This window comes from Tupaia chinensis, unplaced genomic scaffold, assembly GCF_000334495.1.
Source record: "Tupaia chinensis unplaced genomic scaffold, TupChi_1.0 Scaffold000057_1, whole genome shotgun sequence".
Taxonomy (NCBI): domain Eukaryota; kingdom Metazoa; phylum Chordata; class Mammalia; order Scandentia; family Tupaiidae; genus Tupaia; species Tupaia belangeri.
In genome coordinates this window covers 5,814,196-5,829,228 of record NW_006159515.1, presented here as the reverse complement: position 1 = coordinate 5,829,228, position 15,033 = coordinate 5,814,196, and the positions used below count along the sequence as shown (strand labels likewise).

Below are 15,033 nucleotides of genomic sequence, written 5' to 3'. Positions count from 1 at the left end.
CTGTGCGTGTGTGTGGAGTGTATAACACCTGCAGCTGTGCGTGCGTGCATGGAGTGTATAACACCTGCACCTGTGCGTGCGTGCACGGAGTGTATAACACCTGCAGCTGTGCGTGCGTGCATGGAGTGTATAACACCTGCACCTGTGCGTGTGTGTGGAGTGTATAACACCTGCAGCTGTGCGTGTGTGCACAGTGTTTAACACCTGCAGCTGTGCGTGTGTGCACACGGAGTGTATAACACCTGCAGCTGTGTGTGTGTGCGCGCGGAGTGTATAACACCTACACCTGTGCGTGTGTGCATGGAGTATATAACACCTGCAGCTGCGCGTGTGTGTGGAGCATATAACACCTGGAGCACTTCGTTGCCAGGGCTTCTACTAGTGACACTAATCCACACAGACTGCCTTTAAACTGCCTCTCTACACGACAGACCCAACAGGCCAGCATCCATCCATCTGCAAGGGCCAGTCCAGGAGCGTGCAGAGTCTTAGAGTAAAAATCAGCAAGTTGAGAATTATAGTTAACATCAGCTTAGTTAGACAGCTCCTGACTATACACATGCAGCAGAAAACAAACAAACATAGTTAGATAAATGTATTTATTTCTTACCTAGTTTTTTTTTTAATTCTGGCTGTAATTTTTCCTTTCTTTCTTTTTTTTTTTTTTTTTTTTTAGGGGGTTTTTCCTTTGGGGGTGTGTGCTCTCCCGTGCTATAGGGCGTGTGTGCTCTCCAGAAAGAGAGACAGAAAGCAAGAAATCACTCCCCCAGGGGGGATGGCCATGCCATAATCCCTTCTCCTCCAGGGATCTTGGGCACGTATGCACACACACCCGGCATGAGTTTTAAGTCACCAAGTCTGGGATTCGAACCACGGTTGACTACATGGGAGTCCAGTGACATAGCCATTACACTAACTGCTGGTCCTCAATTCTGGCTGTAATTAACACCATAAACAAAGTTCCTCATTTCGCTTCATAGTTTACATCATCCATCTTTTTATCTGTGTCATAGTCTACACCTGAAGGCCATCTGAAGCAAATTTCCCTCCACTTGCAAAGCATGAAAATATCAAGTTGTTGGCAAAGTCACAACCTATTTTCCTATCCTTTTCTATGGAAAAATGTATCGTGACTTTTCTGACAACCCAACAGTAACAGCAACAACGAGTGTGTGCTTATTTCATGCCAGTCTTCCTCACCCAAAGCACTTTACTGAAAGCGTGCAAAGGGAAGGGAGTGTAAGCGTCATCCTGGGAGGGAATTAAAGAGCAGAGAAGAGCAGTCGCATGCAGGAGCTGAAGGACTTCCCAGTCGCTTCACTCTGCGTGCCATTACGAACACTTTTAAATGCTATCTTATTCTTGTAAACACCTTTTCAAATTTCCCAAGGCATTTTCACATTTAGAACATCATCTATTTACACTCACTCAAAACTGCAATTCAAAACCAATGCCACGCAGAATTAAGTGCAGCGTGGGGTTTTCCCGCTGCGGGCACCAAGTCCTCGGCTATGTCAGGCCTGTGAGTAAGTGGCCTTCTGTTCTCTTCATACAGTCACTGTTGGTTTTTCATCAGTTAACTAAAGTTGTACCACCAAAGCTCATGCAGGACATTATAACCACTCTGGAATATAAAAACTAACTCAATAAGCATAACCTTATGTGGTGTGACTGTATCTTACGAATGGAATAGCCGAGTACCAAGATTTTAATAAACATTTTACACACTAGTGTGCAAAATGGCTTCTCCCCAAACTGAGATTTTTAATATCTTAAGCAAAATGGAAAAGAAAAATAATCATAGTGATTAAAAAGATAAGAAATTACAAGAAGCTGAGTTAAGTAGGTTAAGGATCTAGAGATTCATTCATACAATAAGCCATTGATGACTGCTACACACATAGCAACACTGACTAAATTCCAAGGCAGAAGCACAGAACAAGGCGAGCGAATCCCAGCCCTGGGAGGTAGAGTTTAGGCGACAATGGGTTCCGGCAGGAATCCCTACCGAGAGAACTGCACCTTCAAAAGACAGGAATGACAACTGATTATATGATTAACTTTTCAACTTGCAAAGTTTAATCATATTTTGACAAAATTCAATCACATTTTGAAGTTATGCTGAAAGATTTTTGAAGCTGTTAATTTTTTTTTTTCAGCAGAAAACAAACAAACATAGTTAGATAAATGTATTTATTTCTTACCTAGTTTTTTTTTTAATTCTGGCTGTAATTTTTCCTTTCTTTCTTTTTTTTTTTTTTTTCTTTTGAGAGGTTTTTGCTATAGGGCGTGTGTGCTCTCCAGAAAGAGAGACAGAAAGCAAGAAATCACTCCCCCAGGGGGGATGGCCATGCCATAATCCCTTCTCCTCCAGGGATCTTGGGCACGTATGCACACACACCCGGCATGAGTTTTAAGTCACCAAGTCTGGGATTCGAACCACGGTTGACTACATGGGAGTCCAGTGACATAGCCATTACACTAACTGCTGGTCCTCAATTCTGGCTGTAATTAACACCATAAACAAAGTTCCTCATTTCGCTTCATAGTTTACATCATCCATCTTTTTATCTGTGTCATAGTCTACACCTGAAGGCCATCTGAAGCAAATTTCCCTCCACTTGCAAAGCATGAAAATATCAAGTTGTTGGCAAAGTCACAACCTATTTTCCTATCCTTTTCTATGGAAAAATGTATCGTGACTTTTCTGACAACCCAACAGTAACAGCAACAACGAGTGTGTGCTTATTTCATGCCAGTCTTCCTCACCCAAAGCACTTTACTGAAAGCGTGCAAAGGGAAGGGAGTGTAAGCGTCATCCTGGGAGGGAATTAAAGAGCAGAGAAGAGCAGTCGCATGCAGGAGCTGAAGGACTTCCCAGTCGCTTCACTCTGCGTGCCATTACGAACACTTTTAAATGCTATCTTATTCTTGTAAACACCTTTTCAAATTTCCCAAGGCATTTTCACATTTAGAACATCATCTATTTACACTCACTCAAAACTGCAATTCAAAACCAATGCCACGCAGAATTAAGTGCAGCGTGGGGTTTTCCCGCTGCGGGCACCAAGTCCTCGGCTATGTCAGGCCTGTGAGTAAGTGGCCTTCTGTTCTCTTCATACAGTCACTGTTGGTTTTTCATCAGTTAACTAAAGTTGTACCACCAAAGCTCATGCAGGACATTATAACCACTCTGGAATATAAAAACTAACTCAATAAGCATAACCTTATGTGGTGTGACTGTATCTTACGAATGGAATAGCCGAGTACCAAGATTTTAATAAACATTTTACACACTAGTGTGCAAAATGGCTTCTCCCCAAACTGAGATTTTTAATATCTTAAGCAAAATGGAAAAGAAAAATAATCATAGTGATTAAAAAGATAAGAAATTACAAGAAGCTGAGTTAAGTAGGTTAAGGATCTAGAGATTCATTCATACAATAAGCCATTGATGACTGCTACACACATAGCAACACTGACTAAATTCCAAGGCAGAAGCACAGAACAAGGCGAGCGAATCCCAGCCCTGGGAGGTAGAGTTTAGGCGACAATGGGTTCCGGCAGGAATCCCTACCGAGAGAACTGCACCTTCAAAAGACAGGAATGACAACTGATTATATGATTAACTTTTCAACTTGCAAAGTTTAATCATATTTTGACAAAATTCAATCACATTTTGAAGTTATGCTGAAAGATTTTTGAAGCTGTTAATTTTTTTTTTTTTTTTTTTTTTTTTTTTTTTTTTTTTTTTTTTTAATGATTCTCCTCTGGACCAGAGGATAAAGAGGAAGCCACCCAAGCAAAGGGTCCCAGAAGGGTTGTTATGTTGGCTCCAGCAGCACAGAATGAAAAAGTTACTGCTCAACCTGCAGTGATTAAAGAACTTAATAGTTATTCCTCAAAAGTCATACGTTTTAAACAATTGGAAAAAAGTAGTTAGTAACTGATACTGTCATTTTAAAATAGGGGTCAAGGATATTTTTCTGCAAAAGGCTCGATAGTGAATAGTTCCAGCTTCGTGGGTCCTACTACCTCTGTTTCAGTTACTCAGCTCTGAGTTTTACTGTGACAGGAGCCATAGGCAATATGCACACAAAGGGCACGGCTGTGTTACAATAAAACTTTATTTACAAAACTAGACCGCAGCCCAGATTTTGCCTGCAGGTCACAGTCTGCCTGCCTCCTGCTTTAAACAAGCATTTCTAAGACTTCATAAACATATCTGGCTGTATTTTTCTGGAATTATGTTTCACTGATATAGTGGCAACGGAGGTAAGACAGTTACTTTTTAATTAAAAGGATGAAAGAAAACACTTAAAAATTTTAACTTAAAAAATTTTTAATTATTACTCCTATTTGTTCAGACAAGAGTAATACCTACATATCTATCACAGGTATATTAAACTAGTCTTGAAAATAACATGCAAATATAAATGAAGTAAATAATATAAAAATGTATATGCTGAGTCACTGTTAACATATCAATAACAAAGCCTCCAACACAGATTTCCAATGAATTCATTTACAAGTTACCTCTTATTGTAAACTCACGATAAGAATTCTGTAGTTTAAATAATTTGGTTAGAAATAATCCCTGTGGCCATTTTTTTTTCTTTTTTCTTTCTTTTCCCAGAGTGAGATTTTTGCTATAGGGTGTGTGCACTAGCCAGAGAGACAGTGAGAAAGAGAGACAGAGTGAGAAATCACCCCCATGGTGGAATGGCCACACTGCAATCCGTTCTTCTCCATTCTCCTCTCGGTATCTTGGGCACGCACCCCACAGGGACTTAGCATGAGTTTTAAGCTGCAAAGTCTGGGTCTCGAATTGCAGTTGACTGCATGGGAGTCCAGCAAGGCAACCATTACACCATCTGCTGGTCCCCCCGTGGCCATTTCCAAGTTTCAGTCTCTGGAAACCTAATTCTTGAAAATCCTGAAGTTTAAGGGGGTGGGTTGTGGAGAGAAGAGACTTGAACGTGCAAACAATGCAGAAAACAGCCTTACCTCTGTAACGAATAAGCTCTGTGCTTCCGCTGCTGCGCTGGCAGGGACTGTGGAGCACACGTACCGGCCCTGTCGTCTAAGAATGGTCGTCTGTAAACAAATGCACAGGGAAAGACTTGGTAAGTGAGGCGGGAAGGCACCAGCCTGAGTGCAGCTGGAAGCCCAGGCAGGCCCAGCACTCTGGCAGGCCCTCCGATTTCCACCAGCCGGGAACTGTGCCGCTGCCTCCTTAGGGCACACACCACAGCGCCCTCTTGGTCCCCTGAAATTCAAAGTAACAGCTCCGTAGTAACTCTGGCTTTTTGCTGGATCAGGGGCAGAGCTAGCCCTCCGGGGTGCCCAAGCCTCCTTTCGTGGTCCCTAACACCCCACTGCCAAGTGCCTGATCTAGTCTCACTATGTTCCCTTTCATTTGCTTTTTCTACTGTGGTAAAAAACGCATGTATAACCTCAAGTTACCATTTTAAGCATCTTTTTTTGCTAGAGAGATTTTTGCTATAGGGTGCATGCACTCACTGGAGAGACAGAGACAGAGAGACAGAAAGCAAGAAATCATCCCCCAAGGGGGATGGCCACATCATAATTCCTTCTCCTCCATTCTCCTCTCGGGATTTTGAGCACGCATGTGAACATGTGTCCGGCATGAGTTTCAAGCCACTAGGCCCGGGACTCCAACTACAGTCGACTACGTGGGAGACCAATAACATAACCATTACGCTATCTGCTGGTCCCCCGTTTTAAACATCTTTAACTGTACAGTTCAATGGCATTAATGCCATTCACATGGTGCACAACCGTTATCACCATCCATGTCTTAATTGTCCCTTCTTGTTCACTGCCACATCCCCAGACCCCTAAGAACATGGATAACGCAGAAGGCCCTCGATCAATCATTGTTAAATGAACCTCGGAATCTCCCCTCCTGTGAACTTGAGAACTCTTGTTTCACGAGGCTTAAACAATTATTGTAAATGATACAATGACTTTAGGAAACCACTATCTACCCCAGTCACTAGCCTCTGGGTTTCAGAAGTAATGTTTTGTTATTTTCTCCCATGGACTGTCATCCTTAGATACTCAGAACATCATAGTCTTAACAGCAAACACGAGAACAGTCCACTGGCAGGATCTATCCTGCAGGCTCTTCAGGGCAAATTACGAGGCTGATGTCCAGGCATCTGGTCTGGCAGCTCCCTTCTTCCTTTGGTCAAATCTGTCATCTCTCCCCCTCCAGCCCAGGGGGAGAACTTTGGAGCATGTGTTCCGTGTACAACTTAATGTTATTTTCTCTGTGTTGTGTCTGCTTCGCCTGTCCTTAGTCTTTGCTTGCACTACGTCCCTCCTTGAAAGTAATATTAAGCTTATTTTTAGAATAAGCCTGCCCTACTCTACAGGAAGGGGAGGAAGGAGCTCTGTTCTCCACCGAAGTCTTGTGCAGATTTGCTCTGAGCATCACCAACACACGGCGACCTTTCCTCCACACTGGTCTCAGGAAGTGCCGCAGAGGTAAGTGACCGTCAGCCGGCATGGAAGACAAGCACAGCCCATTCACAAAGCCACGGAGCAACGAAACGATTACAGGGACCGTCACAACTGTTGTGCGTCGGGTGTGAGATCGGCAAAGGAGAATTGCTGACGGGATTCTGCACGACACATTCTAAAGCCTGACTTCCCGTGCTCTTGTCTTGAGTTATTTGGGTCTTTCAAGATTTCTGAAATTGCCAGACTTTTAAAATGTTTATGAAATGGCTCAAGTCCAGGAAGAGGACTGAGTGAGGGTCATTTCCAGTCCATTTTTCATCATGGCACTAGGATGAAAGAGATTTTATTACAAAACTTTCCCCGTGGTATTACCAACTCCAGAAGTTTTAATTATGTGACACTTTACTAAACACTCCTTTAAGCTGAGAAATTAATAGGAAATATATCTTTCTGGTGCTCGTGTATCAGTGTGCCACTGTGTACTCACTTGCAAAAGAAAACTATTTTAAATATTTACAAGTTTTCTATGATCAGATCTTGCTTCCTCCCCTAGAGACTTCACTCAAATAAACTAGGTTGCATTTGCTTCTTTAGCATATACTTAGCATAAGGACTATTTTTGCATGTAATTCTTGAACTGTGGAAGGTTAGTTCTGTTTTAGATAACCTCCAGGCCAGCCGCTGTGCTTTTCCGCACGTGTGTGCTACTCCACACCCTTCCTGGATTTATTCCACCAATAGGATGAAACAGAAGGGATGGTGTGTTGGTACAAACTAAGCCTTTGGGAAAACCAGCAGCTTCTGCTTCCTCCTTCTTACTGGTACCAGTTAATGTGGGAGTCTGGGGTAGGTGTGGTAGTGTGCACCTGTAGTCGTAGCTACTTGGGGGCCTGAGGCAGGAAGATTATGAACTTGCAGAAGGCATGGGCAAGGCAGTGAGACCCTGTCTGGAAGGGCCAGGCATGGTGGTGCAGTCCACGGTTGCACTCCTCTGGAGGCTGAGGTAGGTGGATGACACAGGGAGATTCTGTTTTAAAGACAAAATAAAACAAAAAAACCACTGTCTTTTTTTTTTTTCTTTTTTTGGAGAGGTTTTTGCTTTAGGGCACGTGCACTAGCCAGAAAGACAGAGAGACATAAAGAGATAGAAAGCGAGAAATCGCCCCCCAGGGGGGGATGGCTAAGCTGCAATCCCTTCTCCTTCATTCTCCTCTTTGGAGTCTTGGCACACACACACACACACACACACACACACACACACGCGCGCGCCCGGCGTGAGTCTAAGCCACCGGGTCCAAGACTCGAACCATGGTTGACTACATGGGAGTCCAGTGACATAGCCATTACGCTAACTGCTGGTCCCCAAAAAAACCACTGTCTTCAGACCACACTGGTGGGAGAGTACAAGCTAGCCATAAGGAGAGGCCACATATGCAGCAAAGGTGCTTGGCTCCACCTGTCAGGACGCGGCTGTTCCAGGTGAGGCAGCATGATGTGCGTGAAGAGCCGACCTGGACATTCGTGCCAACACGGGCAGCAAGCGAAGTAGAGAAACCACTCCGCTGAGACTGGACCAGATTTCAGACTTGTGAGGAACAGCAAACTACTGTCTTAAGTTACTAGGCTTTAGGGCTCCAGGGTGGTTTACTGCTCAACAATACAACAGGATTTAAAAAGTTCATGGAAAATGGAATTAAATTATGACTTTATTTTGATGCAAAAAATTTGTAAATCTATGCATACTTTATTCATAATATGTATTTCCCATGAAATTTTTATCCCACTGATAACTGAAAACAAGACTGGGGGAGAGTAGGAACATCTCCCAACTACAGTACTGAAAATACATGAAAAGTAACATGAAAAGGTATTTCAACTATCAGCTATAGTACAGAGTTGGGACAGAAGCACTGAAAAGATACACTATACTGTGATCTGGTTCCACAATCACCCTTTACTCAGCCAGTGTAAGGTAGAAAAATGTCTATTGAATATTTTTTAAGAATCACTTTTATTTATTGTCATTACTTTATAATTTGACCAGAGAGAGAAAAAAAGTGAGAAAGTAAGCTGCCAGGTCTGGGATTCGAACTGGTGTCAACCATGTGGGAGTCCAGCACCTCAGCCACCACACCACCTGCTGGCCCGGTCTATTGAATTTTGAGAGTAGACTGCAGTGCTTTCTCTTGATGAAAAACTTCCTATTGACCATTTAAGAGCTCGGCATAAGTATCATTTTATGCATCCACTCATCCAAACCTTTACTGGGTCCCTACCTCTACCAGACACTGAACTAGGGGCTAGAGACACAAGTTTAATAAGCTGTAGTTGGTGTTCTTAGAAAGCTCACTGATAGAGGGTAGAGACACAAGTTTAATAAGCTGTAGTTGGTGTTCTTAGAAAGCTCACGGTCTAATGAAATACATGACTAGAGTGTGACAAGTACTATGGACAAGATTTAGAGAAAAGCACAAAAGCGCAGAAGGATCTGAGAGAAAGGGTAAGAGAACGAAATCCAACAGGAAGAAAAAGAGACGTCAAGGAAAGGTACAGTGAGAGAGAGACACTTAAGCTCAATTACAAAGGTTGAGTACGAGTTGCATTCACTACAGAGGAAGAGAGACTCGGCAGTCCTTAGGAAGTTAAAAGAGCAAAATCTAGACATAATAAATGAGATTAGCTCTTTGGGAAAATTTAAAAATTCATTAAATCCTACAACTAAAAACACATCTTATATCAAAGGAAAACCATTCTAGAATCTCACTGGTTTTGAATTAAACACCACCAAAGCACCACCAACCTAGAGCCTAGTCAAGGTTTTAATTCACCTGGGAAAAAAATGGGCTGTCAGTAAGAGCAGGGCCTGCATGGCTGGAGCACTTCTGTCAGTGTTTCTGTCACTATCTGACAGACTACGGTGACCTGATAAACTACCTCACTGAGACCGGAACGAATAGGCTAGTCTATCCCTGACTCCATTATCCAAACTCTTCTACAGGCACACGCCCTTGTTTCCCCACCACATTGCAAATTTCCTTGTGGACAGGAGATCTTTCTATTTGTAGCTCTGTGCTAAGTATGCAACAAATGCTTCCAGAATGAATGCGTAAAGCATTCAACAGAGGTAGAAACAGGAACCTACCAATAACCATCCATTACTTGTATATAAGTTGTTTTTCCTATTATAAAAAGTTCTCTGGTCCATTATAAAAATTGGCAAGGAAAGACTACAGTGTACATAAATACTGTGTTTTACTATCTCCTTAAATTTTATATTTAAAGTCCCATTCAGATAATAGTCTACTTATGACAAACCAAGTCGCATTAAATTTCTATAGTTTTATTTATCTGGCCTATAACAGAGTCCAAGTCGATACCAGGAGGTTTGCATTCAATAAGCTCTAAAGTCCTTCCCATTGATTAAATTTTCTCATTCACGCCTGTGGTATTTCTTTCAACCTTCTCTTTTTATAAGTCAAGGTCTCACTATGTTGCCACACTGACCACAAGGTTGTGATCCTCCTGCCTTAGCCCCGCTAAGTTGCCAGGACTACAACGTCTGTACTAATGTTCCTGGCTTTGAGGGTGGGCCAGGAATTGGAACCAGGCTCCTAGCCTGCCACAGCAGCACCTAGCACATGTTACTGCAGCTGGGCATTCTCTTCTATTTCTCTATCAATTAAAATCATATTCCGGGGCCAGCAGGTAGCCTGGTGGCTAAGGTGGCTGGACTCCTATGTAGCTGACCATTGTTTGAGTCCCAGACCTGGCAACTTGTTTTCTCATTTTCCTTCTCTCTCTCTCTGGTCAACTTCAAAAAGTAAAATAAAACTAATGACAATGAATAAAATTAAATTAAATAATTCATTAAAAAAATCATATTCCTACTAAAAAATGGGCCTATGTCCACTTTATATAAATCAGCATCTAGATTGGACATTCAAAGAATTTCAGTCCCCTTACTGTATTCAGGAGCAAATTATTTCCATTCTACTAGCAAAGCTGAACATTCGAAAAGAGAAGGGAAAACAGCACTTCACACCATGAAGTGAGACATGGATCTGAAAATTAAACCTAAACACAGCCAGCAGCTCAGACAACCCTTGGGATACAAGCCCACAACACAAAACACAATTTAATAAAAGAAGTCCTCATCTAATAAGTCGCTGGAAAAGTCATGACGTACTTTTTCTAATTTTCTATGCAAAAATGCATCCCGACTTTCCCAACAGCAATAGTTCCTATAGTAGATCTAAATTACTCTAGGTCACTGTCATCATTCACGTTCCACACAGGTAGTCTCTGACACACATGAACCCTGATTTACCTTGGCCAAATATGAACAGGAGTCTCATGAGGAGTTCCACAAAATCACAAGTGCAATTGAAAAGGAAGAAAAAGGGATAAAGTCTACTCCCCAGCCGCTAACGCAAGAGTGAGTGGACATCAGAAAGGCCCAAGCCAATACCAGGAGATCTGCATTCAATAAGCTCTAAAGTCCTTCTCATTGATCTTTTTTTTTTTTTTTTAAGATTTTTGCCATAGGGCAGTTGTTGAAGTGAGACAGAAAGAGGGAAAGCAAGAAATCATCCTCCTGGGGGATGGCCACACCCCAATCTCTCTCCATTCTCCTCTCGGGATTTTGTACACACGTACAAACACCTGGTGTGCTACTCAAGCCTCCACGTCCAGGGCTCAAACTGTGGTCAGTCATGTGTTAGTCCAACACCCCGAAATCAATCTTCATGGGTCTTTCGATTTGTATTTTTAATGAGATGAGTTAAAAATGTATAAAGTTGCCACAGACCCAAACACAAAGAGTAAAATTTACAACTATCTCCAAGTCTAATTTGCGTTGGCAAATTACAAATAGACCTTTTTTATTTTAAGAACCTTTTTTTTTTTTGCCTCTCAGTTGAAATGACTCCCTCTAAAAACTGGGGTCACTCTGAAGGAGATGAGCCACTATTGGAAAGCAATGCTTAGCCAGGGAGGGAACACAAAGAGGTACCAGATGTCCCCAGCGGGGCCAGCCCCAGGAGCTGGCCCCTCTTCATCACTGGCTGCTCTGTCCCGATACCTACACACCCCTGTACATCCAGCTGCAATTCCAATGCCTCACAACAAACTGAAGTCCAGCCTGGCTAGGGCTCTGCCTTCGCGCCATCAGGGCAGCCTGACTCCTCTAACGTGGGGGATAGGAGAAGCTCGAGTTTCAAATCACAAGCCACGTGAAGCGAATCATTTCATTTAATCTCCTATGGAAGAATTTGAAAAGTGATATTGGAAAGAGTTTGGGATTAAAAGCCAGGAAACCTGAGTCCTCATCTGAGCTCTGCCTCTAATTATCTGTCTAATCTTGGGGAAAGTTTGAACTTTCCACATCCATGAAACGAACCATCTTCCAGGATCTACAGGTTCCCTTTGTGATTTAAAAATTCCACAGTTTTATGAACACAGAATGTGAAGTCTGTGTCTTTCAAATGGTTTAACATCTGATGCTAGGAATTCCTTGGTTAGAAATTAAAACAAAAAAGGCATCCAGAAAACAAGAAAAAAGATGACTATTTATGATGATTTATAGTTTTTTGGCTCCATTTATGTTTCCTTATGGAAGAAATTGTTTGATTAAAATAAGACTAGGTTCACTACATAGATTTAAGTAAATATAGGCGTACTAACAAAGACATGTCCTGTGTCATCATTCCTCTATTTTTCTAACTCTCTAACTCACATGGCACTAGACTTTTAATTAATCACTTTCCAATGGGCATCAGACCAGAACAAAAAAAAACTCTCTTAGTTCCTGGTGGGAAGTATGTACAACCACTGAGTGTTTAAAATATTTTATAAGATTTTAATGAAAAGACTGAAACTAAAGGTTCCACCCTCCCCCTGGGACCAAATGAACAATGAGCTAAAGACAATATCCCAAGAAGTGGGTGGGCTGTAACCTGAGCCACTTCAGGGATCAGTGACAACTATGTCTCCTCTTCCCAATGTTCAAAAGAACAGAGAGCTGGGAGTGTCCTCCCTCAGACAGAAAAACAAACATCAGACACTCCCAGACAGGGGTTCTGGCTTTAAAGGCAGGAAGAGACAGGATAAGGAGCAAATCCTTGGGACTCCTCAGGAAGAAAGTGCTCTAGGAGACTCCTCAGGACTCCTCAGGAGGAAAGTGCTCAATGAGACAAAAGTCAGAGAGGGAAGAAGCCTCTCTTCAAGGGGAGATAATTATCAGAAAGAACAGGACTGCAGACTGGAGAAAGCAGAGGGGAAATTTCTAGGTACCTGAGGACTGGAGACAGCCTACAGTCAGAGAAGCAGGCCTCATGGACCACCGGCCGAACAGAGAAGGCCATCAGGCCTCAAAACCCAATTACCAACCTCCGCACCCTTAGTTAGCGCTAAAACATGGACCATCTGCTTAGCAGCCAATGCCACCTATTTTTAATTCCATGTAAAGCATCCCATATTCATCTTTATAGCTTGTGTTTCTTTTCATTTACTTGTAGAATTTGGCCTGCAAACTCCTGAAGACTTAATACATTACCAGAGAAACTAAATTCGAATCTACCAGGGGAAGGCAACTCTAGGGCACAGGTGACAGGGGAAGGGAAGGGAGTGGCCACAACCAAAGCAAAGCACGGAAGCTCTGAGGTTGAGCTCTGGCTGGCGTCCTTGGGTGTGGTCCCCCTCACTCAACAAATGAGTAGGTAGAATTTTTGTTGTGCTCTGCTGGGCCAAAAGGTCAGAGTCCACTCTCATTTTCTACAGTTACCTCCAATTCCAAACCATTCCCTCTGAATCCATGGAGGGTCCCCAACAGCTCCTTCCTTTTGTCCCTAGGCCTGAGCCAAACAGAAGTGCTCCACGTGTTTGCGGAGTTCCAGTCCTTCGCTTTCTGCTGGAAAGCCTCCCCCCCTCCCCCCAGTTGCATGTCTGTGCATTAAATGCGTTGGCAACCGGCGCCGTGTTAAACACTACTATTACACGCTATGGGAACTTTGCTGCAACTTATTGAGCACTGTGCTGATGGAACCTTCCCAGATATCTGGCAAATGCATCTGTATCAGAGCATATGACTTGCATTTTGAGAGGATTCAGTACCAAGCTAGGCTGGAAACTACAATTCACGTGGGGCGTTCCCAACTTTTCGCCTCACAGTTCATGGCTTGGCAGCCAACCCAGTGTTTTATTAACATCAGGCAATTTCATTTTCAGGGAAGCAGTTGTCTGAGGATGCTCAATGTTTAACTCACCAGTAAATAAGAACATGAGCAAAGCATGGGACAAGACAAGGGTCTAGAGCAGAATTCCATTTAGACTTCTGGAGGGATATAGTGCTGAAACTCCCAAGGAATAAATTAAAACAACATTCTAAGAGCTGAATCTTGGTATGGGCAGAGACATACATTTGTCATGGACGTTCTAAGCCTAGGCTCAACTAAGAAAGACTCTACAAGCCCACCTCCTTAGGGATGGGCTAACTCCTCCTCTGACTGTTCCTCTTCCCTGGCACTTGCACAGCCCCCAAACTTCCATCTCAACTGTCTTTCTCTGTTCACTCAACAGAGCCATCTTTCACCCCATGTGACGTCAATGACCCTCCCCATGGAACCCACATCCGTGCACCAGCTCAGGGTGTGCGCATGTAAAGCACCATGGAGCATCCTAACTGGCAATGGCCACCTTCTAACTCCTCTCTTTACTCTCTGCACGGCTGCCAGACAGCTTTTTAAAACTCTCTTCAAATAGCATCATGTCTCTAGCTGTAAGTACTTCGATGAGTCCTCACTGCTCCCAGAATAAAACCCAAATTCCTCCGCAGGATGTAAGACATTTTATGACCAACCTTATTTACTTTTCTGGACTCTGCTTCTACCCTTCTCCAACCCTCCAGCAGCATGGAACATACTGATTCCGTAATTCACCGGGCCCTGTGCCTGGCTGTGGGGTTGCTCACACTGACCTCGGGGCTCCTGCATCACACTGCCCCGGATTAGCACAAGGGCCATTCTGCTGAAATACTCACGGCATTTCTGCATCTCCCCCCAGGCCTGAGGAACTAGGTCATTTATCTTCGCCTCTTCAATACCCACCATAACACCTGGCACAAGGTAAGGACCGTTGAGTGAATGGGGATGAGGAGTTAAAAATGGAGATTGACCTCCAGTTGTAAAATCACAGGGGATCCCCAATGAAGCAGTCTCACAGCACCTTGTAAGACTTCAGGGTGCTTCTGTCACCATACAATATCCTATTTCCTAAGAAGTCGTATTTCAGAAGGCCCCTGAGTCTGTTTCATTCTGCTACCTTCCCCCACCCCCAAAGTTGGGTAACTGTTATTCAAATAAAGTAAGTAACTGCTGGGTTGTTGGAAAAGTCATGATGTATTTCTTTCTTTGCAAAAATGCATCATGACTTTTCCAACAACCCAATAAATCAGTTAAATAGTCAAAACCCTTAATGATTAGGCACATCTATTAAGTGCATTTTTCTTAGAGGTTGTTTTTTTCTTTTCTTTTTTAAATGTGTGGTTTG

General features: G+C 43.0%; 1 protein-coding gene across 15 annotated transcripts in view; it reads right to left on the bottom strand.

The window, feature by feature from the left end:
- The window catches only part of DOCK9 (dedicator of cytokinesis 9), a 275,356-nt gene that overhangs the window by 181,758 nt on the left and 78,565 nt on the right, over positions 1-15,033 (bottom strand). For all 15 annotated transcript variants that reach the window (XM_027776290.1, XM_027776287.1, XM_027776288.1 and 12 more), the window contains one exon: positions 5,008-5,097. In XM_027776290.1, the coding sequence (XP_027632091.1) occupies positions 5,008-5,097 (90 nt within the window). The remainder of the gene's footprint in view (positions 1-5,007; positions 5,098-15,033) is intronic.